This window comes from Trachinotus anak, unplaced genomic scaffold (genome assembly GCF_046630095.1).
Source record: "Trachinotus anak isolate AG129_WGS33_773 ecotype Australia unplaced genomic scaffold, CSIRO_AGI_Tana_v1 ptg000009l, whole genome shotgun sequence".
Taxonomy (NCBI): Eukaryota; Metazoa; Chordata; class Actinopteri; order Carangiformes; family Carangidae; genus Trachinotus; species Trachinotus anak.
The window spans coordinates 21,512,151-21,536,017 of NW_027273860.1; the positions used below are offsets into that span (position 1 = coordinate 21,512,151).

Here is a 23,867-nt window from a genome sequence, read left to right on the forward strand (position 1 = left end):
TCCAGACTGATCCAGGTTCAGTGTGACAGGAAACCACGCGGGGTCGCTGTTGACTCGTGCTCAAGTGGACCTCATAACAGTCTGTTCTGCTTCCTCCGCCACATTTCAAGTCCCCGCACAGCATTCTGGGAACTACAGGGGACCACTGTTCGCAGCTATTCAGTAAATATAATCCAGTAGCAGTGCCTTGGAAGAGCCTTTCCACCACCCCCCACCCCCCACCCCCATCCTCCCTCCTCCCTCCCCTCCTCCTCCCTCCTCCCTCCTCCCCCGCAGAGGATGCGGGACAGTCTGCTGGTCCTGAGCTCGGACTCCTCCCGGCTCAGAAGTGGCTCGGATCATCCCGGGAACCTCAGCGGACTCTCGCTCTGGGACCGGGTCTCTTCTGTCGTCTGGTTTTCCCGCTCACGGTGTGGACTCCTGGTACCATGAAGGATCACCTGGGATAATTTTAATGATGTCCACGGAGCTGCAGCTGAGCTTTTATTCAGAGTCGGACCAGATTGTTTCAGCGTGATGGATCCACATGAGCGCACGGTGCTCAAACTTTTCGTTGTTGTGATTTTGGGTGAGTGAGATGATTCAGATGGTTTCATGTGTTTGTGGAGAACAATCTGTGCGGCCACAGCCTCAGTGAGAGGAGCAGCTCAGCATCTCACAGCACACACTCATTTCATGGTAATGCACAATTACAGACCGCGTGCCATGAATGTAATCAGTTGTACACAGTGTGTGTGTGTGTGTGTGTGTGTGTGTGTGTGTGTGTCTGCACTGAGTGGGTCATGTTGCAAAGTGCACATAATAAGAATGGCTAACAAGTGCCAGGATCACCCATCACATCATCACAGCACATGCACAGAGCGGGAGTATACTGTACCATGGCATCACGCCCCAGTGGACAGAGCTGACCTATATCAGGGCCAATGGGAGTCTGGATCTGGCTCATTAGCTGGTGGCTCAGGATGAACTCATGTATGAAATTATGTTTCATGTGGGGCTAGGCTGACACAAACACACACACACACACACACACACACACACACACTAGTTTAACTGCTGTTAGTGCTTAGTGTTGGTGTTGTAGTAACCCTGAGGCAGAGCTGATCAGGGACTCTCTCCAGGTAGTGGTTTAGAGGGATCTCTGACATGTGGTCTTGTTGCCCTCTGGTTTCTCCCAGGTGACAGGACCTCAGTTTGTGTGTGTGTGGCAGGTTTTTAAAGAGTTAAGTGTATTGTAGACAGGAGTATATGGTCTATGTCTGGCCAAGACCTTCAGCCTGGACTCCTCTGGACCTCTGCCACTTAATAGCTGTGGCCCTGCAGCAGAACTCATGGTCCCTCTCTCTATGACTTAAGACACATTTCATGTTCAGTCTCTAAGTGCTGATTCTAGTGTCATGAAAAACAGGAGAAGTAAAACAGTTGATGTGTGATCAGACCAAGTTTACTATGACAGCTCTGGTCTGGACTAGAATCCAGATCCCCACTGAGAGGAGGAGAGGTGGAGTCCAGATGCAGCATGTTCAGAGAAAACCAGAACATAACACACTGGTTTGAGACTCTGAGTCTGAGCAGGATGGTTGGTGTAGTGTCCTCTACCAACTGTCCTTATCCTCAGAGCGAGGGAAATGTCTCACCTGAAACCCGCACTACTGTGAAACATAGCTCCAGCTGCTCTGAGTGTGTTTGGATCTGTCAGTGCACAAGGCTGATGTTGATGATGGAGGTGGAGGTGGTGCTGTGGTGTTTATCACCTGCTTACACCAGGACCGACAGAAGTCACAGGTGTGTGTATGTGTCACACTGATCAGTTTATATGTGTGTCATCATGTCCTGGTTTGTTCAGCTTAAACAACACTTGTCTTATCGTCATAAATCCATGAAATAAGAAAAAACCAAATGAATTTAATCATGGGTCATCACCGTGGACCCTGACCCCACACACACCACCCTGCTGTTTAATGGGTTCTCCCCCAAACCATGTTCCAGATTATTATCTTGCACTGCATCAAACTGTATAAACAAACAAACAAACAAACAAGCATGGTTGAAAACACAGCCTCCTGCGTGGAGGTTATAATGGATTCAGAAACTGAGCTGTTTTTTGGAGATTCCTGATTTCCACAGTGACGATGTGCTCAAATGAGTGCGTTTGAAAAGAAAACATATTCATTAAAAACAGCAGCCTCAGTTGGAGTGGACTGGTCTGCGTCTGACACACTGTTGCCTTAGTTCTGTAAAACAACAGCAGCCAGATGTGTGGTCAAAGGTCACATGGACTCATCATCTGGATGTTCAGGATGAAGAGAGGCTGCCTGATGTTCATGACGGACAGTAAAATATCTGTGAGTCCAGGCTGCAGCTGGTTCAGAACATCTCCAAGTTAGAACCACGGACCTGCCACAGTTACACACAGTTACAGGAGAAACATGTAACTGACACAGTGACAGTGTGTTCAGAGCTTCATTAATATTTCAGATGCCTGTTGAATATTCATGCAGCAGAAGAGCCTGAGCTCCTCCTCGTCCTGCTCATGTCACAGTCTGATGCTGACTCCAGTCACTGCAGCTCAGAGCATCTCTGATGAGGCCCCATGGTCAGCTGAGCAGCTCCACACTGTACTGCACTTTACTGCACTTTACATTACTTTACTACACTTTATTGTACTTCACTGTACTGTGCTTTACTGTGCTGCACTTTACTGCACTTTACTGTATTTTAGTGCACTTTATTGTACTTCACTGTACTGCACTTTGCTGCACTTTACTGCACTTGACTGCACATTACTGCACTGTACTACACTTTACTTTGCTGCCCTTTACTGCACAGTGCTGCACTTTAATTCAATTCAATTCCATTTTATTTGTATAGCGCCAAATCATAGTATACATTATCTCGAGGCACTTTACAGGGTCAGGTCGAGACCTTACTTTGTTACAGAGAAAAACCCAACAGTTCCCACGAAGAGCAAGCGCTTGGCGACAGGGGGGAGGAAAAACTCCCTTTAACAGGAAGAAACCTCCAACAGAACCAGGCTCAGGGTGGGGGGGTCTGCCTCGACCGGTTGGGTTTAGGAGGAGATAAAAAGGGGGGGGGGGGGGGGGGATACCAGGACCAGCTGTGTAGGTAATGGTGTTCAGAGGGATCTCTGACATGTTTGTTGCCCTCTGGTTTCTCCCAGGTGACAGGACCTCAGTTTGTGTGTGTGTGGCAGGTTTTTAAAGAGTTAAGTGTATTGTAGACAGGAGGATATGGTCTATGTCCGGCCAAGACCTTCAGCCTGGACTCCTCTGGACCTCTGCCATTTAACGGCTGTGGCCCTGCAGCAGAACTCATGGTCCCTCTCTCCACTGCACTTTATTGCACTTTACTATACTTTACTGTACTTTACTACACTTTATTGCACAGTACTGCACTTTACTACACTTGACTGCACTCTATTGCACTTTACCGCCCTTTACTGTACTTTATTGCACTTTACTATGCTGTATTGTGAGAAAGTGGAATATCATAAACTAAAACCATGAGTTAAAGCTACACACAGGATGTGACCCAATTCAACAAACCAAAAATGAAATGATCAGTGAACGACTCAGTTAGTCGATTCATTGATTATTATGATAATCAAAAAATGTCATCATTGACCAAACGATGAATAATCATCAAATCAATCAATAATGAAGATAATTACGAGTTTCATCCCTTTAACAAAATCTACAAGATACACTTAATGAGCGAGAGTAAAAGATCCTCAGCTGTTATTTCTCTATAAAGCAGCTTCAGTTAACACAAACTGTTCTGGCTGAAAATAAAACTCTCTGGGGGTCAGATTCTAATCACAGAGGTGGAGAGGGGGTGATGAAGACGACTTTACAGTAATGTATGTATAACAGAAACTGGGTGGCTGTATATTACCTGTGTTCAGTCTTCACTTGTCTCTGTCCTCTCCTGGATCCATCAGGTCCCTGATGAGGTGAATGATACATCCTCCCACTGCTCTGTGGTGTTTATCTCTCAGTCTGTGCTGGAGCTGTAATTAATGGTCAGAAGAAGCTGACATGTTTATTACAGATCATCTGTGTGTGTGTGTGTGTGTGTGTGTGTGTGTGTGTGTGTGTGTGTGTGTGTGTGTGTGTGTGTGAGTCTGAACTTAAATGTTCTCTTTAACAAAGCAATCTGTGAGTCTGCAGCTGTTCTCCTGTAGCCATGTCACTGTTCCTGCTGTCACAGGCATGTGGGAGATAATTCATCTCTGCTATGTTCTTCCAAGTCGCTAATGTTTGCTGTCTGTTGTGTTTCAGTGTGTGCCACTGCGGGGATGAAAAGAAGGGGCTTCAGGATGTTTTGGTTTTGTGTGTTAGATTTAAAGCCTTGTGTTGAATAGCAGAGGACTTCATGAGGGAATACTGATGAAAGCTTCATCTCTCTAATGCTGTTATTCTGGTTGATTATCTTTGCTAACGAAGAACGATTGGGAATCTGTTTAGTGTGCTGACTGTGTTATAATCACATCCATGTTGCTTATCTTTCACCAACAGCCTGCACTGTGTGAGCACACAGTTGTTTGTGCTCATGTGAATACACTCTTTGACAAAAAACAGACAAACAGTTGATGAGATATTGAGCAGCAGATGACTCTGTCCATATGGGCCTGAACACTGAGGCTCTTCTCTTTATATAGAGCCATTAGGTATCTCACACTCACAGGACTTAAACCACCAGCCCTGATCCACCATCATGGATTCTCTTCTCTCCATCTCTGCCATTTTATGTCTGTCTCCATCATGGTCATCCACCCCCACCCCCACCCCCACCACCTTCTCCACTCCCCCTTCTCCCCCTCTTCCTGCTTTTGTTTGCCAAGTACCCAGAGTTCCCCTCTGTCGTGCACATCTGTGTCATTCTCCAGTCTCCTCTTCCTTTCCCTTCTTGACCTCCAGACCCCCCCCCACATGGAAGACCCTACTCAGACAGAAACAGCCTGGATGCTTCTACTCAGCCTTAAGAGAGTGTGGGGGGGGGGACTTGTTTTACTCTGCAGCTAAACAAGCGTTTCTCTTCCTTACTGTATTCCTTCAGTGTATTCTTCACCTTGCAGTTTTACCTCTCCGTACTGGTTCCTCCTGCCTGAGTCTCTGGATTAATGTGTGTTCACCCTGGTTCTCACCTCCAGTGACAACTTTCTTTTGTCTGTCAGTAAAATGACTTTAAAACCAAGCTGACATTTAAAAAGTCTCAGTGTGTCTGAACTGTGGCTGTGGGTATTTTCAGATCTGTGATAAACATCTGAAGCCTTTAATCCTCTGAGCAGCTGCAAGACACCTGCAGACAGCTGAACAAAGTTGCAGACAGCTGCAGACAGCTGCAGAGAGGTGCAGACAGCTGCAAAAAGTTGCAGACAGCCACAGAGAGCTGTAGACAGCTGCAGAGAGCTGCAGACAGCCGCAGACAGCTGCACAGAGCTGCAGACAGCCACAGACAGCTGCAGAGAGCTGCAGAGAGCTGCAGACAGCCGAAGACAGCTGCAGACAGCCGCAGACAGCTGCAGACAGCTGCACAGAGCTGCAGACATTCACAGACAGCTGCAGAGAGCTGCAGACAGCCGAAGACAGCTGCAGACAGTCACAGACAGCTGCACAGAGCTGCAGACAGCTGCAGACAGCCGCAGACAGCTGCAGACAGCCGCAGACAGCTGCAGAGAGCTGCAGACAGCCGCAGACAGCTGCAGACAGCTGCAAACAGCTGTAGACACCAGTAGACAGCTGTAGAGAGCTGCAGACAAATGCAGAACACTGCTTTAGCAGTTGGCAACTTAAGAGTCAGATATTTCCCTCAGGAGCTGATGGAGACCAAACACAGAGCTAAAAGAGTGGGAACAATCCAGGTGGTCAGAGGTACGACTCTGTGTTAAGACTAATGTTTGCTAACATGTTTACCCTGTCATCTTTTGTAGGAAACCTAATGTTGTGTTTTTTATTAAGATCATGAGAAAATATTGTGTGTATGTCTGTGTGCCTGTCATTGAGAGCATGTACACGTGACCTGGGCCTGGGCTCATTTCACCGACAGGAGCATCTGGTCTCTGGTGTGGCAATTGTGTGGTTTACCTGCCCCCCATCCACCACAACCACCTCCTGGTTCACTTGTATATGAATGTAGCTGTAGGAGACTGGGTTGGTTTGAAAACAGGTTGTCAGGATCTTCACTATAAGGAGGATCGTCCCTGACCACTGGTCTGAAGAGTTCTGTTACCCCTGTGACCCACCTCTGACAGTGAACACTTCCCTTTGAGGAGAAAACAATGGATCTCTGCAATATTTGATAACAGCAGAGAAAATGTGATCAGCAGCTTCAGGTGCTGAGAGAAGAGTTATTTCTGGAACCATAAATAAAATATGTCAAGTCAAACAGCTTCTTACTGTATTTAACATATTTCATCACTTGAACAGAACCTCATGCTATCTCAGTGTGATCTTCCTCTCTCTTCTCCACAGCACAGATCTGCTCTCACACACACACAGAGGACATGCATGACCACGACAGGTCACTGTCTCTATCACAACAACATCCTCTCCTTGTTCTGTCACATGACAACGCCACCTCTGGTTCCTCTGCTGATATCCTTCACTTCCCTGTCAGAGCTGTTACTGCTGAAGGTCAGATGTCTGGCTTCAATACTCAGGTTTCATGTCAGTTCAGATTCAGTTTTAAGGCAGTTACACATATTATTTCAACATGAATTTAATGGTACCACTTTCATTTTGACACATTAGCTTCAGTGTTAGTAAAGATCAGAGTAGAGAGGACTGCTGTCTGCCAGGTTTATCAGTTTGCTCAGTAACACTGCTGTTGTCTGTACAACAACACAGACCAACAAAACGGAGGCATGGGACTGTAAAACACAGTATGCAGCTCTACTCACTGGTTTGTCCTCTGGGTTACCAGACTCTTATCTAAGCAGCTGTAAACAGATGTGTCAACAACCCAGTGTGTCCAGTTAACTAACCCCAGCCCTCCCCTCCTCCCTCCTCCATAAATTAAAGGGCCCCAAGGTTCTGTACTGAGACACTATAGTTTTACATGTACATGTATAATCTCGCCTTATGAAAACCTTGTTTCCAAGCTGACGTTGAAATGGAATCTGTTCTTTAGGAATACCTAGAGGCACCTGACGACAGTGACCTGCTCTTTTTGGATCCATCGGCCCAGCTTTGCCTTTTGTTGCTGGAACAGTGTAGATCAGCTTTAAAGGAGCTGGATTGTGTCTGAGTGACGTTGAGTCTGGACCAACACACAGTGGTGCTTTGAGCTAAATGCTGCTGTGCACTAGCAGGTATAATGTTTCCCATGGCCATTATCCTAGTTTATTATGTTAGCATGCTAACATTTGCTAATTAGCATAAACACAGCTTCCAGGTAAGGCAAACTTTGACGTGATGATGAGGAAGAATCAGAGGATTCTTCTTCTGGGATCATGAATGTGTGTTCAGAGGTCAACAGGAGGACTGACACACTCTCATGACCATCTGCTGAGCTGTGTTGCTGGTTTGTGTGGTAACAAAGTGTTGTCGTTTCTTGTCGCTCCCACAGAGCAACATCATGTAGTTAACGACACACTGCGGGGGGACTGCTGGGAAAGCTGAGGCTGAACTGAGCTGCTGGCTGCGAAAAACAAAAAGAGTGTTTTTGACCAACATATTTTATATCCTGACAGTGACCATCTGTGTTTACACTGAGAACATGGAGACTTACACACACACATCTGGATGTTTGTGTGTGTGTGAGAATGTGTTTGGTTGTGTGTCACACAAATTATTTTAAGCATTGTAATGTCAAGTGATCTAAACATGACTGTGTGTGTGTGTGTGTGTGTCTGTGTCTGTCTGTCTGTCTGTCTGTCTCTATGTATCTATGTATCTATGTGTCTGTGTGTGTGTATGTGTGTGTGTGTACTTGTACTTGCTATATAGTAAGGACCAAAAAAAGTATTTTACTAACAGAGTGAGGACATTTTGGGAAAGTGAGGACATTTTGGCCGGTCCTCACTTTTTGAGACACCTTCAAATCACATTTTGAAGGTTAAGACTTGGTTTTAGAGTTATGGTTAGAATTAGGTTGAGGTTAAGGTTAGGGTCAGGGTTAGGGTCAGGCACTCAGTTGTGATGGTTAAGGTCAGGGTAAGGGGCTAGGGAATGCATTATGTCAATGAGTGTCCTCACAAAGATAGAAGTACAAGTATGTGTGTGTGTGTGTGTGTGTGTGTGTCTGTCTGTCTGTCTGTGGGTGTATCTGTGTGTGTGTGTGTGTGTGTGTGTGTCTGTCTGTCTGTGGGTGTATCTGTGTGTGTGTGTGTGTGTGTGTGTGTCTCTCTGTCTGTGGGTGTATCTGTGTGTGTGTGTGTGTAGCTGTAGTAGTGTAGGACAGAAATATCAGTGAAGTGTTTGATAAACACCACAGAGATCAGAGGAGTCTCTAATCACCTGCAGTCAGAGGTTGCCATGGTGATTTTAATTTCTTAGTTTGTATTGAGTGAGGCAGGGATTCAGTTGAAAGAAACATCTCAAACTCAGGCTGACCAGTTAAATTTCATACCTGTTATCACATAAAGAAATATATTTTCTGAGAGAGGAGACTCTGCTGAACACAGTGATATAAAACATGTCTGTGGCGGTAAAAATGTGAAATGTGCAGTGATTTTAAAAATGCATCGCTTCCTGTTTTCCTCCTGATTTTCTGCTCTCGTTTTACATTAGAGTGAATGGGCATGTGTATGGTACTGCTGCCACGCTGAAGCTCCCAGTTCAAATTCTGGGAGTCACTGAGCTTTGGTCATCATACTTTATGAAAGAGGACAAATTTACCTATGTCTTGGGAAAAAATCATGTGCGAAGAGTGAAATTTGTGACTGTGAGGACGAGTTAAAGAGGATTTTTTTTTTATAGTTTATCACTGTGATGTCAGCCACTCTGCCCATAGACTCCCATTAAAAACTCTAAACTTAAACAGTGATAAATGACAAACTTAACAGATATCAAAGAGCCGAATACAAGTAGAATAGCTGAAAGTCTTGGGACCTGTTTAAAGTTTAAATGAAGTCTCTAGTGATAAGTATGCGGAAGCAGTTGAGGTTCAAAGAGGAGGAAGGTTTTGAGGGTTTCATTTCTAAAGGAACGAAATATAATGTCCTGAATGTCTGATCGAGATGCACGCATGAAACGGTGCCGGAAAAAATAATAAACAAAATGGCCAACGAGAAGAACATATAGTTCTTCTAATAACATTAAAACGCCATTCAGTCCATAGACTGTCCATGTGTTCTGATGGTGACGAGGCCACCGTGTCCATGTCCTCCTCCTCCTTTGCTCTCTTTTAGCTCCACCTCTCTCTCTTTTCCTCGCTCTCTCCCTCTGCCTGTAGAAACCTCCACTGTTGTTGGGCTGTGGTCTAAGACAGATGGTGTGACAGGAGGAGAGAGATTTTAAAGACACATTATTGCTGCAGGCACAGATACAGACCTCCTCATATTCTGTGTGGGATGAATTATTCCATCTTTAAATCAACGTAGCATTTAGTCAGAGTTGAATTTGCCGCCCTCCTGTCTCTAATTAGACCTGACCATTGCTACCAAACCTTACCATGATTCACTGCCTCCCTGTCCTGACGAGGAGGACGAGACCTCTTACACTTCAGCCTGAGCCTGATATCTGTGTCGATGCTTCCATCAATTCATCCTCTGTTTCCTCTCATCTATATTTATCTCACCAGCCTAACAGGCAGCAGATGACAGCGTGGCGGTGTGCACGCCAACTGAGATGGTTCTCGACTGGCGCTATGTCAACCTGCGTGTGACACCTACAAACGGCTCGATTTAAAACAGCTCAGAATGGCCTGCAGGTTTAACACAGGCCCTTAGTTCATTGACTGGACAGTTTGTAGTTGAGGACAGATTTCATAATGAAGATGATCTTTCTAATTTTAAACCCCCACACAGAAAATCCAATGATGCACATGCGCTATAGTTAATTCCTCCTTTATATGTGAGGGAACATTATTCCAGTTAATCATCACAGTTTTCTAACACAGTCGGTTACTGGTCTATAAATAGAAGTTTCAGTGTATTTTCAAATTAAAGCATCTTGTTCTATTCAAAGACTAGAGGGGCTCTTTGAATAAGCTCTTTAAATGATAATTTCTCAGCTCTGCTCTTACTCTGATGTTTAAAAACTTTGATGGTGACATGTAATCAGCCTCTTTTTAAGATCATAATTGGTCTGGGTGTATGATGAAGAGCTGGGCTTGATCTGTTACCAGCTCTCCTTACATCAGATCTCAGAACAGCTTTCTGTCCCATAAAGGATCTGAGACAGGAAGGACAGGAGAGAGACAGGAAGGACAGACGGCACAAAATCAAGAGACAGGACCTGAGTTTAAGAGAGGTTTGATCTGCTGTGTATGTTTGTTTCAGTCTGGTCCATATTTGGACATAGGTGTAGTAAACAGCTGATTCACACACTGAGTAGGGGGGTGGCGGTGGGGGTCAGCTCTGCTTGCCTATCTGTCAGAGTCACACATTGTGATGAAGTCACTCAGATCACTTCAGCACTGCAGAGTTTTAGCTCATTGTTTTGGTTTAAGACGTGCAGCTTTAATGTTTTGGTTCACTGACCTGTCCTGCTGAGCAGCAGTCAGTCACAGTCAGTCAGAGAGCAGCTGGTAGAGACCAAACACTGAGCTAACAGACAGGAACACTGGACACACACGCCACAATACATGTATCATCATGTCAATCTGTGACTGCTGGATGAAGCAATCAGCTAGTTCAACATATTAACTAAATAACATAATGTCAGTGTGTTGATATCTATCAGACGATATATGTGTGGTTTTAAAAAAAACATCTCAGTGTAGTTTTACATCTCCTATCTCAGGCTTCTCTTTGGAGCTCTAGTAACAACAGGTCAATGAGCCAATCAGAAGAGAGCCTAACCTTAGCCTGGACCAGCTAACAAACTAAACAAGCTAACGGTAGCCTGTGTGCTGAGCGTAGCTTCAACGGCGGTCAGTGTCACAGCTCACAGACAGTAACAGAAACATGTTGATGAACCAAAATGAACAACTGAGACTTTCCACATGTCATGGTGGACCTGTTCCTGCACCTGTACCTGCTGCTGTCAGTCAAGGTGCTGTTGTTATTGTTTCCTGTGTCTGTCTTCTTCTTCTCTTCCAGTTTGATGTCAGACTAGAACACCTGTAGTGTTATTACACTGCTCTCATCAGCTCTGGAAGAGTCACATCTCAGGTACCTTCAGTACCTACAGTACCTACAGTACCTTCAGGATCTACAATACCTACAGTACCTTCAGCACATACAGTACCTACAGTACCTTCAGTACCTACCGTAGCTTCAGTACCTTCACTACCTACAGTACCTTCAGGACCAACTGTACCTTCAGTGCCTACAGTACCTTCAGTACCTGAATTATCTACAGTACCTTCAGCACCTTAAGCACAGTACCTTCAGTACTTGAATTGCCTACAGTACCTACAGTACCTTCAGTACCTACAGTACCTTCAGGACCTACAGTACCTTCAGGATCTACAATACCTTCAGTACCTTCAATACCTACAATACCTTCAGCATTTACAGTACCTACAGCACCTTAAGTGCCTACAGTACCTACAGTACCTTAAGTGCCTTCAGTGCCTACAGTACCCACAGTACCTACAATACCTTCAGTACCTTCAATACCTACAATACCTTCAGTACCTACAGAACCTACAGTAGCTACAGTACCTTCAGCACCTTCAGTACCTACAGTATCTACCGTACCTTCAGGACCTACTGTACCTTCAGTACCTTCAGCACTTACCTTCACATTTTCAGGAATTTGGTGCTGATGTCCTGGTTCTGGTGACGTCACTGATACAATGAAGCAGCTGTGTGGGTAAGGCCTCATCTGATGCAATATGAGTGTGTTTCATACTGAATTATTATAATTTCTGTCTCAGCTGATTTTTATTCACATAATCAAAGAAGACATGAGGCAAAATAACCCATGTACCATCAAAATAAAATCACGCCAGCAGATTTAAATATTTATCATTTATTTATTATTGGTTAATTCTGTAGCTGCTCCACTCTGTCATGCATGAAACACTGGACGTTAATGTGAAAATAGTGATTATTAATTATTACAAGATATTGGCACTTATGTCCTCTCTGCTCCTCACATCTTATCTTATCTCTAATAAACACAAATAAACCTTTTAGCAGCTGTCAAACATCTGGATGCTCTCTTTTTTACATGCTGGAGGCTCCCATACAGCTGGAGCTGTTATGAAAGCGTGTGGGGGATATTTGGTTCTGCTTATTCCTGCTGTACAGGAGCTCAAGCTGTATTTATGTGGGATGTTGGACAGCAGATGTTATTTTGTGGGACTGGCCTGCATGTGGCTTATTTAGGGAATAAAATTAAATGCAAGAGTAGACCAGTGGGAAGCAGACAGCTGAGATGGAGACTCTCTCAGAGCGCTGTAGAGATGTGTCACAGTGTGTGATCTGATGAATTGATTAGCAGACACAGAGGACATGATATCTTCTAAGAAGTGCAGAAAAATGATTTTCTGTCTGTAAACTCTCCGTCCCTCCTGAAGAGAGCAGGACGTTGAGAGGTAACAATGCAGAAACAGAGAAGCGTATGGATTTGACATTGTGACCTCTCAGGATCCCGGGGATTGCCTCAGCTGTCTCCTGATCCGGACTCATGAATCTGAGGGTGACTCAGCTGTAACCTTCAGCCCTCTTCTTGTTCTGAGACAGTTTGTTGGAGAAGTCCATGTCATCTTTTTAAGACTCTGAAAGAAAAGCTTTTACTGGCTTTTTGCTCTTTTGTTGAAGCACTGACAAGAATTCCTACACAATCTGTTCTTACTGTGCTTTTTATAAATCTTTGAACACATCAAGTTCACTCCAGTTCTTCCAGAGTTTGAGGGAAATCACTGGAGTCCAGGTAGATGAGAGTTAGTATGAATCTAACCGAGCCATATTCATGATTTCTCTCCCTCTCAGAGAGGTATTTCTTAACCTTTGGAAACTGTTTTGACCTGAACTTCAAATTACAGAGTTCATTATGGTTCCCAACAACAAGTCCTCCATTATCATCATTTTTATTCAGTCTTCATCGTACAGCAGGCCCTGACCTGGACCAGGTAGAAGACATGTCATTATGATTCCCCTGCTCTATGACATCAGAGCCAAACAGTCATCAAACACCTGAATGGATAGGAAGGCTGAGGTCAGGTTTACTTCACTGTGCAGAGGTGAGCATGGTGTCAACCTGAATATCTGACTGTAAATATGTCATCCTCAAATGTTGTAGCGGTATCAGAGACACATCAGTCCACAACGACTCAAATGAAACTGTTCTAAGTACATCAGACACTCGTGGTGAGATAATCTCACCACCTCAACACATCCTCACAGGCTGAAACAGGAAGGCCTCTATATTTAGCTCACTAACTCACTAACAGTCTTTGTCCTGCAGGACGTCTTTGTTTGTGAGCGTGGAACTTCAAAGTGAGATTCAGCTTCCTGGCAGCAGCTCGTTCATAACACTGCTGCAGTCAAAAAGGGGTGGGGGGTGGGGTAGGGTGGGGTAGTGGTGGTGGGATTGTGTGCGGGGGTGGGGGACAGATTTCATGTGTGGCTTGACCACAGCAGCAGAAGCAGGTCTACAGCTCTAACTGTCTTCTCTTGTTTCTTTACAGTCAATGTCTGGATAATGAGGGGGCTGTCAGGTAAGAATATATATCCATCATCATCATCCATCCATCCATCCATCATCCATCCATCCTTCATTGATCCATCCATCCATCATCCATCCATCCGTCATCCATTAATCCATTCATCACCCATCCATCCATCCATTCATCATCCATCCATCCATCCATCCATCATCCTTCCATCATTCATCCATTCATCCATCATCCATCCATCATTCTTTCATCCATCATCCATTAATCATCCATCATCCTTCCATCATCATCTGTTCCTCATCCATTCATCCATCACCCATCCATCATTCTTTCATCCATCATCCATTCATCATCGATCCATCCATCATCCATTCATCATCCATCCATCCATCATCCTTCCATCATTCATTCATCCATCCATCCATCATCCATTCACCATCATCATCATCAACTCTGCATCTTCAGCTGTTGTCGTCCACACTAAGAACAATAATGATATTGAAAGCATTGTGATCACTGATGAACAATAACGATCTGATTACTGATGAACAATAATGACGTGATAACGACATGTTAACAGCTGCAGGCTCCAGCTGTGTCGGAGTAAAACTGAGCTGTCCTCTGCCATGTTGAACGTGATGTGTTAAAGTGATAATTGTGGTTATTTAACATGGGGTTGTGTGAGGTCCCTATCTATCGTCAGTGTGTTACTGCAGTAGACTCAGATCAGCTGGAGAGACAGCAGGAGCTGAGTGATGAGCTGCTGTGGGTGGGGTCAGCAGAAAACACCTTTAGTCACTTTACAAAAAACTAATATTAGTTGAAGTGTAGCTTTATTTTGAATATCACCACTTCAAACAACCCTTTACTTTGGAACTACATTTTCTCAGCCATTGAATTACACCTTAGCAGATGCTGTATCATGCCACCGATCAGCTGTTTGAGTCAGACAGAGCTAAGTGTACCTTTTGCACAGGACAGAGCTGGTTCAGCCTGTTACCTGGACTTGCTGTCCCACAGGTGTGACAGCTGCTTCCTTTGTGTGACAGCAGGTCTGGGATTAGACAGTGGTGGTGTATTGACCCATGAAATTATTATTACAGAGCAGAACATATGCTCCGCCTGCCTGTGGATTCGTATGTATTTTGATTGGCTGTCAGTGTTTCTATCATTCATCCATTTGTTCTAAAAGTGATCCCCACCATGGATTCTGCTGTCCACCTGAGTTAGACGGATTTTTAGAACAACATGTTTATATCTTTGTAGTTGTAGTTCTTGGTGTGGGCGTGGTTTGTAGCACACCTGTAACTGCTCTGCTCTCGTCCTCTCTCCGCCCTCAGCCACTGACAGTCTCAGCACAGAGCCCACCCCCCCCTGGCCGAGGAAAGTCTGCAATGAGTCGCGTCTGCAGTGGGAGGTGGAGATCTGTGGAGAGGACTTCAAGCGGGAAATGGCTCGCATAGATCCACAGTACTGGTGCAACCTCACACACTTCATCAGGTATGATGCAGCTTCATTGAAGTGACACTGATAGTTCTGAATCTGAAGTGTATCCACCTGTTTCTGCTCAGTTTTCTGCTGCCTGGATTCGCCTCATATGGACAAGTTTAGGATCAAAGAAAATATTTGCGTGTCTCATTGGATTCCACTGAGTAAAACTATTCCACAGAAGAAGAGAGGTGTAGGTCATCACAGCAGCAGCTTGTCTTCTGTCAGGCTGCACTGTAAAAACTGTTGTGCAACATCTGTTAGCTTTATCCTGAGCTGCACAGCTAATGAGGTGAGAAGTTATTGAAGATAAAGTGAGCTGAGCTGCAGAATGTGTAACTTTAAATCCAAGTTCAACTCGTAGCCTTTACCTGTGGCTGCTGGCAGTCAGTGGACGTACAGACAACACACATCTGGTTCATACTGAGGACGACACCTGAGCCTGGTGTTAAGATCTGAAGGTAGAAGAGGTGGAACCACAGGAAAGACTGAGGGAGCAGAGTGTGTGTTTCCATTTGATGTTCTGGATACTGTTGTATCTGTTCACACACACTAGGGTTGTGAACGATAAACCGATGCAACAAGTGAGAGATACGGCTGCATTGGTAGCAGCCTCCTCAATCGATACGAATTATCAATGAATTTCTGAGCTGAGGCTGCCCGCGAAACGCAGTAGCTGCCTAGCTGGTATTAGCATAGTGATAGTGATTAGTGATAAACAAGGGATGACCATGGATGTATTATAAGACCTGGATACGGCGCTGCCGCTCAGCCTTGCAGCCAGTTGTTTCCAGTGGCCACTTGTGGTATTGCAGCGAAAAATCCCCCTGCGGCCCAAAATGCATTTTCCCCATAGACGGCAATAGTAAAAGAGAGGCCTGTAAAACTGTTAACAGGACACCTCCAGCTGTGCACACAGCCCAATATCAATCTTTCTAATGTATATTTTTAAGGCATGGGTTTTAATCTTTGTAAAAGTTTTTCAAAGCCCAGAAAAGTCTTTTTTCTCTGAGTGACGTCACTACTGTGTACGTGCACTCTATTCACGGTCCCGCTGTGTCTCGGGAACGAGCATGGTTGCTAGGTTACTGCTAGCAGTCCAGTCAGGACGAGAACAAGTTAGTGTGAAAAGTGAATAAACGGCACAAAGGCGAGTTTTCTTCTACACACATCAAGGTTAATTGATTTTGTGTTTTTTTTTTTTTTTTTTGTCGCATTTATTCGTCACTTCTTACACTTTTTTCAGGAATGTTGTTTTTAATCGATATATTCGCCGCATAACTGGATTCACTAAGACCCCGATATGATTTTTCCTAACTTCCTCTGTAACAGTTTCTTTAGGTATTTTAATTTAAGTCATTGAGCTTCTTTGGGATCGTTTCTGTGATGTGTGAGCCAGCAGTGTCTCATCCTGACTGCAGGTCACCAGCCTGTCATCCGCTCACAACAACCGCCTTATTATTTTATAGATTAATGACCTTCACTGTGTCAGCGGGTTAAACTGATAACTGACTCCGGCCTGTAACCCGATTATTGTTCTTACACTGTATGGAATTGATTCGTATCGAATCGGTCTGTAATAAAAGGATATCGTTTTTGAATCAAATCGTTACCTGTGTATCTAGATTCATATCGAATCGCTTATCACAGAGAGATGTGCAACCCTAGTGCACACACACACACACACACACACACACACACACAGAGGACTGGTTAAAGGACTGGTTGAAAGACTGGTTTGAGGACTGGTTAAAGGACTGGTTGAAAGACTGGTTAAAGGACTGGTTGGAGGACTGGCTAGAGGACTGTTTGAAGGCGTGGTTGAAGGACTGGTTAGAGGACTGGTTAGAGGACTGATTGTTTCTCAGCAGCATGCTCCCTCTGTCAGTGTACACCACACTAGCAGAGAATCTCCTCTACTCTGATGAAATGAATCTGTCCTGAGATGCAGTTGCCAATGCAGTTTTAAATGTGATGGTGATGGACAAACCACTGAGAAACTTTAATGAATGACTTGAGAGCAGATCTGTCAGTTTGTGTAACAAGCAGTGAATGATAAGAAGCTGCCACATTTTAAACTCTTATCTCTTCTCAAGTGCTGCCGCCTTCCTGTCTGAGGACTCTGTATCTGTGGCTTTAGTAAAGGGGGGGTCTGTCCTGCACGGTGGCACTTTCTAAACAGTTGACAGAAAACAGTCATCTCTGTCAGCCCCCTGCAGCTGGGTGGATGACTGTGGCTGGTTGGGGGTAGCTGGTTTCAAGAAGCTCCGGACCACCCATCTGTATCTGTCTTTAATCCTTCCTCTCAGCTTTGGCCTTCATCTGCAGAGAGCCATGAGACTGCTGTGTTGCAGCATAACAGTCACAGGGGAGATTTAAACCAGTGTCTAAATAACTGTCTGAGTCACTGATTACTGGGAAACCTCAGAGCTTCTTGGAAGAAGAGCCAGTGGCTTCATGATCTCACTCAGTGAACTGAGCTTCACGCTGCTCTCCAGGAACACACTGTTTCATACATACTCACATTCGCACAGTGGTTTTACACTGAAGAAAAGGTGACATGGGATTAACTTAACCACATCAAGAACCAGATGTTTGACTTCAGGCATGATGGTCAGTGTAAACATCTGGGAGGTCTGCAGCTGCTGCTGCAGTAAGACTGAATCAAGACTCAAACTGTAAATACACCGGCGCACAGTGCAACACAACTGGTTTCAGCATGACACAGTTTTCTTGCACCCATCTGAGCACTCATGGGTGTGCTGGTCTTAAAATGAGGTGAGGTCAGAAGCGGTGTTGGTGGTTTGTTATCTTGAGACAGAGGAAAGTGACTGACCAACAGAAACCTGGTCTGAAGTCAGTGTGTCAGTGTTTCACTGTTAGTTTAAGGATGAATTATCAAGAGAGTGATATGAGCCAACACAGGCGGGCACACAGAGCTCATACATTAGCCTGTTACACACAAACAGAGTGAGCTGAAGATGTGCTATGGTGTTTGCATCAGTCAGATGGAACATTACAACACAGTCTCAGAAGGTCGGAGCTTCTCTGTGATGTGTTGTGTGTTGTACAGCGTTGTCATAGAGATCCATGCAGAGACCGTGGGGTCGCCTGGTGGGAATGTCAGGTATAGTTGGGTGTCGTCTGCATAGCAGTGATATGAGACATGAATAGAAAATTGGCCCCAAGGAGGTGGGGGTTATTGCAAAGAGGAGGGGTCTGAGTAACAATCCTCAGGGCACCCCAGTGGGGAGGGGATAACCCAGTTCTGCTTGAGGTTTCTGCCTCTTAAAGGAATTACTCCTTGACACTGCTGCTGAGTGGTGCTCCTGGAGGGAATTGTTGGGTCTCTGTAATCAGTGTTATAAAGAGACGGTCCAGACCTGCTCAAGTGTCTTGAGTAACTTGTGCTGTGATTTGGTGCAATATAAATAAAAATTGACTTGACGTTGGTCCTTGCCCTGATGGACTGAAGGAGCGCCCAGTGAGATAGGATTCAATCCAGGAAAGAGCGTTGCCCGAGATTCCCATGTCAGAGTAAGAGTTTTTTCTCCTCTGAACAGGGTTGTTCAGTACTGTGTATAGATAAAGTTTTTTCCCTGAGTTCAGGATGTGTGGTGTAATGACTCTGATGTAATGACGAGTATGGAGATGGATGTTAAGGAGTCAGAACCTCCTTCAATCTGAATCTGCTCTGTCAGCAGTGTCTCACACATCAGCACAGGCTGCTTTATCCTGACAAGTTCATGTTTTTCATCTGGCTGTTCAGTTTTTAATGCTATATTTACACCACTGTGGAGGATACACTGACTTTATCAGCAGCAGGTTACTGTGGAGTCTGGAGGACGCTGATAAGAGGAGGAAAAGCGAGAGAGGAAGGGAGAGAGTGAGGGTGGAGAGAGGGACGGGGCCTGAACCAGCTGGAACCAGCTCCTGTGTGTGTTTCTGCTTGTGCATCTACACACTTCAATCATTAACCTCTGACAACATATTGATTTTCTGCCCTGCTGTTGTGCATCATGAACAGTGGAGCTTGTAATAATAGACTCACTGTGAGTGGGGCTCAGGTCAGTCCCAGAGTCTGAAGTCATCAGACGTTTTCCTCATGATGACCAATTGATGATTCAGATGAACAGACTTCATTTTAAGTGGACTGTGTGCTCCATGCAGCTGACAGGAGACTTCTGGTGTTTCCAGGTGTTTCCAGTTGTTTCTAACACCTGGAAGCCAAAATGACTTGAGTACCATAACCAGCTGAAACTGCTGAACTGTGGTTATACCATGATGCTCCACTGGAGCAGCTGGAGAACTGAGACATTTTGGGAAATACAGGTATTTTTTGTCTTGCTGAGAGAATTGATTCCACTCTCATGTTTATACAGTAGTCTGTTAGCCTAGCTTAGCATAAAGACTGGGAAGAGAGCTTAGCTCTGTCCAAAGGTAATGGATTCTGCCTACCAGCTCCTCTAAAGCTCAGTAGGCACTGTTCTGCCCTGAGTGGATCTGCACATCAACACACATTACTCACACTATATATAACTGTACCTTGTGATGGCAGACTTCATTTGATTCAGTGTTTCAGCAGAGTGCTGACAGTCTGATGTCAGAGCCTAATGTGTGCGTGTATGTGTGTGTGTGTGTGTGTGTGTGTGTGTGTGTGTGTGTGTGTGTGTTCTTTTACATAATATTGTAGATGTTATCTTGTGTGTCAGAGACGGATTGTCAGCACTAATGTTAATGTGTGTGTATGTTTTTTTTTTCATTTATAAGATGTACTCACATCAGACATCATCTTTGTTTGCCCTCTGTTTTGCCTCAGGCTCCTGCACACATACCTGCTGTCAATACTCAGGGCTAAAACTCCTCCTCCAATGAGTTAATCCAGACTTTGATTGACAGTTCATCAGGTCACCTGAAAAAGTTTAATATGACATGACATGACATTAGTTAGATCAATGTTAGTTAGATCAGTGTTAGTTAGATCAATGTCAGTTAGATCAGTGTTAGATCAGGGTTAGTTAGATCAGTGTTTGTTAGATCAGGGTTAGTTTGATCAATTAAGTTAGATCAGTGTTAGTTAGATCAGGGTCAGTTAGACAAGGAAGGCTCCAGGTGATGGAACCAGCTCAGAGCCTCCAACCTGTAGCCAGTGTTAGTGTAGCTGGTGAGGACAGCGCCTCAAACCTGGAGGATTCAGGAGAAGGAGGAATTAGAGCTGAATGGATTAGTCAGAGCAGAACTAGAGGAGTGATAGATCAGCTCTGAACATATGAACCACAGTATGCTTTGTGCTCCTCAGAGCAGAAGCTGTAGAATCAGTGAGGTCATTGTGAAGACAATGAGAGAAGCTGCAGATCTGACCCTGAAGGAAAGACTCTGCTGCGGCAGGACTCAGTGCTGATTCTCTTCTAATCCTCTTCCTCTCTTCTTTATCTTATCTTCCTCAGCGAGTACCACTTCTTCACCCTCTGCACAGAGACTAAGTCCCACATTGTCCACTGCTACTGGCCCAATCCACTCGTCGAGAGCTACATCATCCGCGTACATAAGCACTTTTTCTCCAACTGCACCATGGAGCAGGTGGTGTGGGTGGACCCACCGGATGACACGCTCATCATCCTCATCCTCATCCCTATCTTCCTCACGATGACCATGATTGCCCTGGTGGTCTGGTGCAGCAAGAGGAGTGATATCCTGGCCTAGGAGGGGAGGATGAAGCAGGACTAAGTCCATGGTCGCAGCCTCTGAAACAACTGCAGACACATCAGAGGAGGTCTGGTTGGTCACATGATCTATCAGTGGCTGCGCAGAGACAGGAGACCCTGGTTGTTTAATAAAACTGTATAAAACGTCTTGTATCTGCAGTACAAGGAGATCACCAGTCTGCAAAATGCTAAAATACAGCCAGCAGCTGGTTAACTTAGCTTAGCATAAAGGCTGGAAGCAGAGGGAAATAGCCTGGCTATGTCCAAAGGTTTGACAGTGTGTCATGTCCAGTGTCCTGGAAAGTAGTGGAAACTCCAGGCAGGTGATCTTTGGACATAGCCAGACCAAACTCTTTTCAGTCTTTATGCTAACCTAAGCCAGCCAGCAGCTATGTATTGTTCAGACAGACATGTGTGTATCAGTCTTCTCTTGTCTCAAAATATCAAAGTCACTGATTAGTGGGACAGTTCACCAGATCTTGTTGTTTGGTGATTCAGCTCCTGGACCTGGACCCTGGACTTCAGAGGTTCTTGTTGGACTGTGTCGCTGCTGAGGACAAAGTGTCAGAGGCAGCGACTGACCTGGAGACTTGTTAAATATTTAAACATGATCCTGATCTGTGGCAATGCCTCAGGTTTGATTTTACTGTGGAGTCACTGAAAGGACAGAAAAGCACTGAGAGACTACCTGAGCTTGACTGTTATCACTGACACTGTTAACACTCTCAGCAGGGGTCCTCAGTGGAAACAGATCTACGATGTGACATTGTACAGTTCTACTGTGTCTGTGCTGTCTACTGTGTCTGAGACTCAGACCACTCCTCACCTGTGCACTGTCTGAACCCCTGCAGCTGAACAACCTTCAGTCTGTCACAGCTCACCTCTTCAGCTTTTATCAGGGTTTCCCTCAGGAAACTGAAGGGGGGTGTAAGCCCCTCCCCTCACGATCACAGCCCTTCATGATCCACATCCTGCCGCTCAGCTGGTCTTCATCATTGGTCCAGATCTTCACATTTCCCAGCTGATCTGATGGTTCCTATAAGCAAACGTGATGGGTTGATCAGTTCAGCTAGTACTCAGATGGCCCGTTGAAAACGCGGCCTCTGCTGTGGTTTCGGGTGATACTGTTATAATCCTGACTCCTGCTCAGTTATCATCTGAACACGAGAAGCAGGTCTCCAGAATCTGCCTGATTTTAAACTCAGTCTTTGAACATAACTCATCACAACAGTGAACAGGATGACAACACTTAGAGAACACAGTGAACTAACACAGTGTCTCTAACCTCAGCTGGTGAGACAAGCTTCACCTTTGACCCTGTACAGGTCAAGATTCACACTGATCAGCATGTACTCAAACATAAAACCTTTAAGAGTCTTCACTAAATATTCTCTTTAGTTTGATGACTCCACTCTGTGACTCTACTGAGTCTTTACTGTTCTATTCTAATGAACTGACAGCACACGATTCAAAACTCTGTCAAAGGCCTTTAAAACAAACTCACTGAGGCTCCTGACTGATCAGGTCTACAGGTGTTTCCTCCAGAGCTGCTCCACCCACCTGAGGCGTCCCTGCTGACAAATCAAGCCTCCCTGGTTATCAAGGCCTCTTTTCAATCTGTCATTTGAGTAAATATGTTTGAATATCATCAGTGTCAACAGGAAATGAAGTCATCACTGGTGTACATGTCACTTCCTGAAGAAGCCATTATGAACTGTAGATACTATTTAAGTAACAATTAAAGTCAAATCAAAACCACAACTGTTCCTGTTTGTGTTATGTGTCTGAATCTGCTGCAGCTCCACCACAGACCAACAACCAGTCATCACTGTGGCAGAATTAACTCTTTAGATATAGATAGATACTTTATTTATCCCCATGGAGAAATTATTGTGTCTGGCAGCTCAGATACATAAAAACCACATACAAACACCCTAGAAACTTAGAAGTGTAATCACACACAAACACAGGCAACTGGCTCAATGTCAATAAATACAAAAATGCAATTAAGGTGCTTGTGTGTATGGGTGGGGGTGGGGGGATGGTCATGAGCCCCCTCCCCTGAGTGAGGAGTTTAGGAGCCTGATGGCCATGGGGATGAATGATTTCTTAAAATGCTCAGTCCTGCAGCGCACTGAAATGGGTTGCTTACTTTTCTGCCCTGCCAGGATGTTGTGGAGTGGATGGTTGTAGTTGTCCAACATGCTCTGCACCTTACTCATCCAGCGTTTCTCCACAACAGTCCCCACAGAGTCCAGACTCCTGCAGAGCACTGATCCGGCTTCTTTAATTTGCTTGTCAAGCTTTTTCCTGTCCCTTTCCATCATGCTGCCACCCCAGCCGACTGCAGCATACAGCAAAGCACTCTCCACCACTGACTTATAAAACATGTCCAGCATATTTCTGCACACGTTGAAGGAACGCAGCCTGCGGAGAAAGCGGAGCTGGCTCTGACCTTCCCGGTAGAGAGCTCCAGTGTTGGCCGACCAGTCCAGCTTGTTATCAAGGTGCACCCCCAGATACTTGTACATTTGCACTGCCTCAATGTCGACGCCCTACACACCCTTTATTAAGACACATTTATTTATTTATCTGACAGCAGCAACATCACCTCAGGAAATGTTCATCGTTTCTAAGACAGACGACAGGCAGCAGGTTTTATTATCACCTGGTGATGACAACAGTGATGCAGGTACAGATGTGTGTGTTGGTCCCAGTGTGTGACAGTGGATACATGAGAGCTCGGTCCTTAAACACCAAACACAACATGGAGTCAAGAGTTCTCCATCACTTGTTTCCATGAACCTGCTTGATGCACAGTTTCAAACTGTGAGAAATAGAAACACGTGAATTCGATAAAAAAGTGTTTGCTTATATGAGGTGTTTTTCTGACTGTTCGACAAACCGTTAAATTTAAGT

General features: G+C 44.9%; 1 protein-coding gene across 2 annotated transcripts; it reads left to right on the forward strand.

The window, feature by feature from the left end:
* The first annotated feature begins 117 nt into the window (after positions 1–117).
* Positions 118–22,709, forward strand: LOC139625648 (receptor activity-modifying protein 3-like). Of its 2 annotated transcripts, none has more exons than XM_071485808.1 (4): positions 118–568; positions 13,768–13,797; positions 15,096–15,255; positions 20,691–22,709. In XM_071485808.1, exons 1-4 carry the CDS (start codon positions 517–519, stop codon positions 20,944–20,946), a joined length of 498 nt encoding a protein of 165 aa, XP_071341909.1. In that variant the 5' UTR covers positions 118–516; the 3' UTR covers positions 20,947–22,709. The 2 variants fall into 2 exon arrangements, with proteins under 2 accessions (XP_071341909.1, XP_071341910.1); XM_071485809.1 differs by lacking the exon at positions 118–568 and adding an exon at positions 11,890–11,945.
* The last annotated feature ends 1,158 nt before the right edge of the window (positions 22,710–23,867 follow it).

Coding starts and splice junctions, on each gene's coding strand:
- LOC139625648 (XM_071485808.1), top strand. CDS start 517: ATGGATCCACATGAGCGCACGGTGCTCAAACTTTTCGTTGTTGTGATT. Junction 569..13,767: donor TTTCGTTGTTGTGATTTTGG/GTGAGTGAGATG, acceptor GTTTCTTTACAG/TCAATGTCTGGATAATGAGG. Junction 15,256..20,690: donor AACCTCACACACTTCATCAG/GTATGATGCAGC, acceptor TATCTTCCTCAG/CGAGTACCACTTCTTCACCC.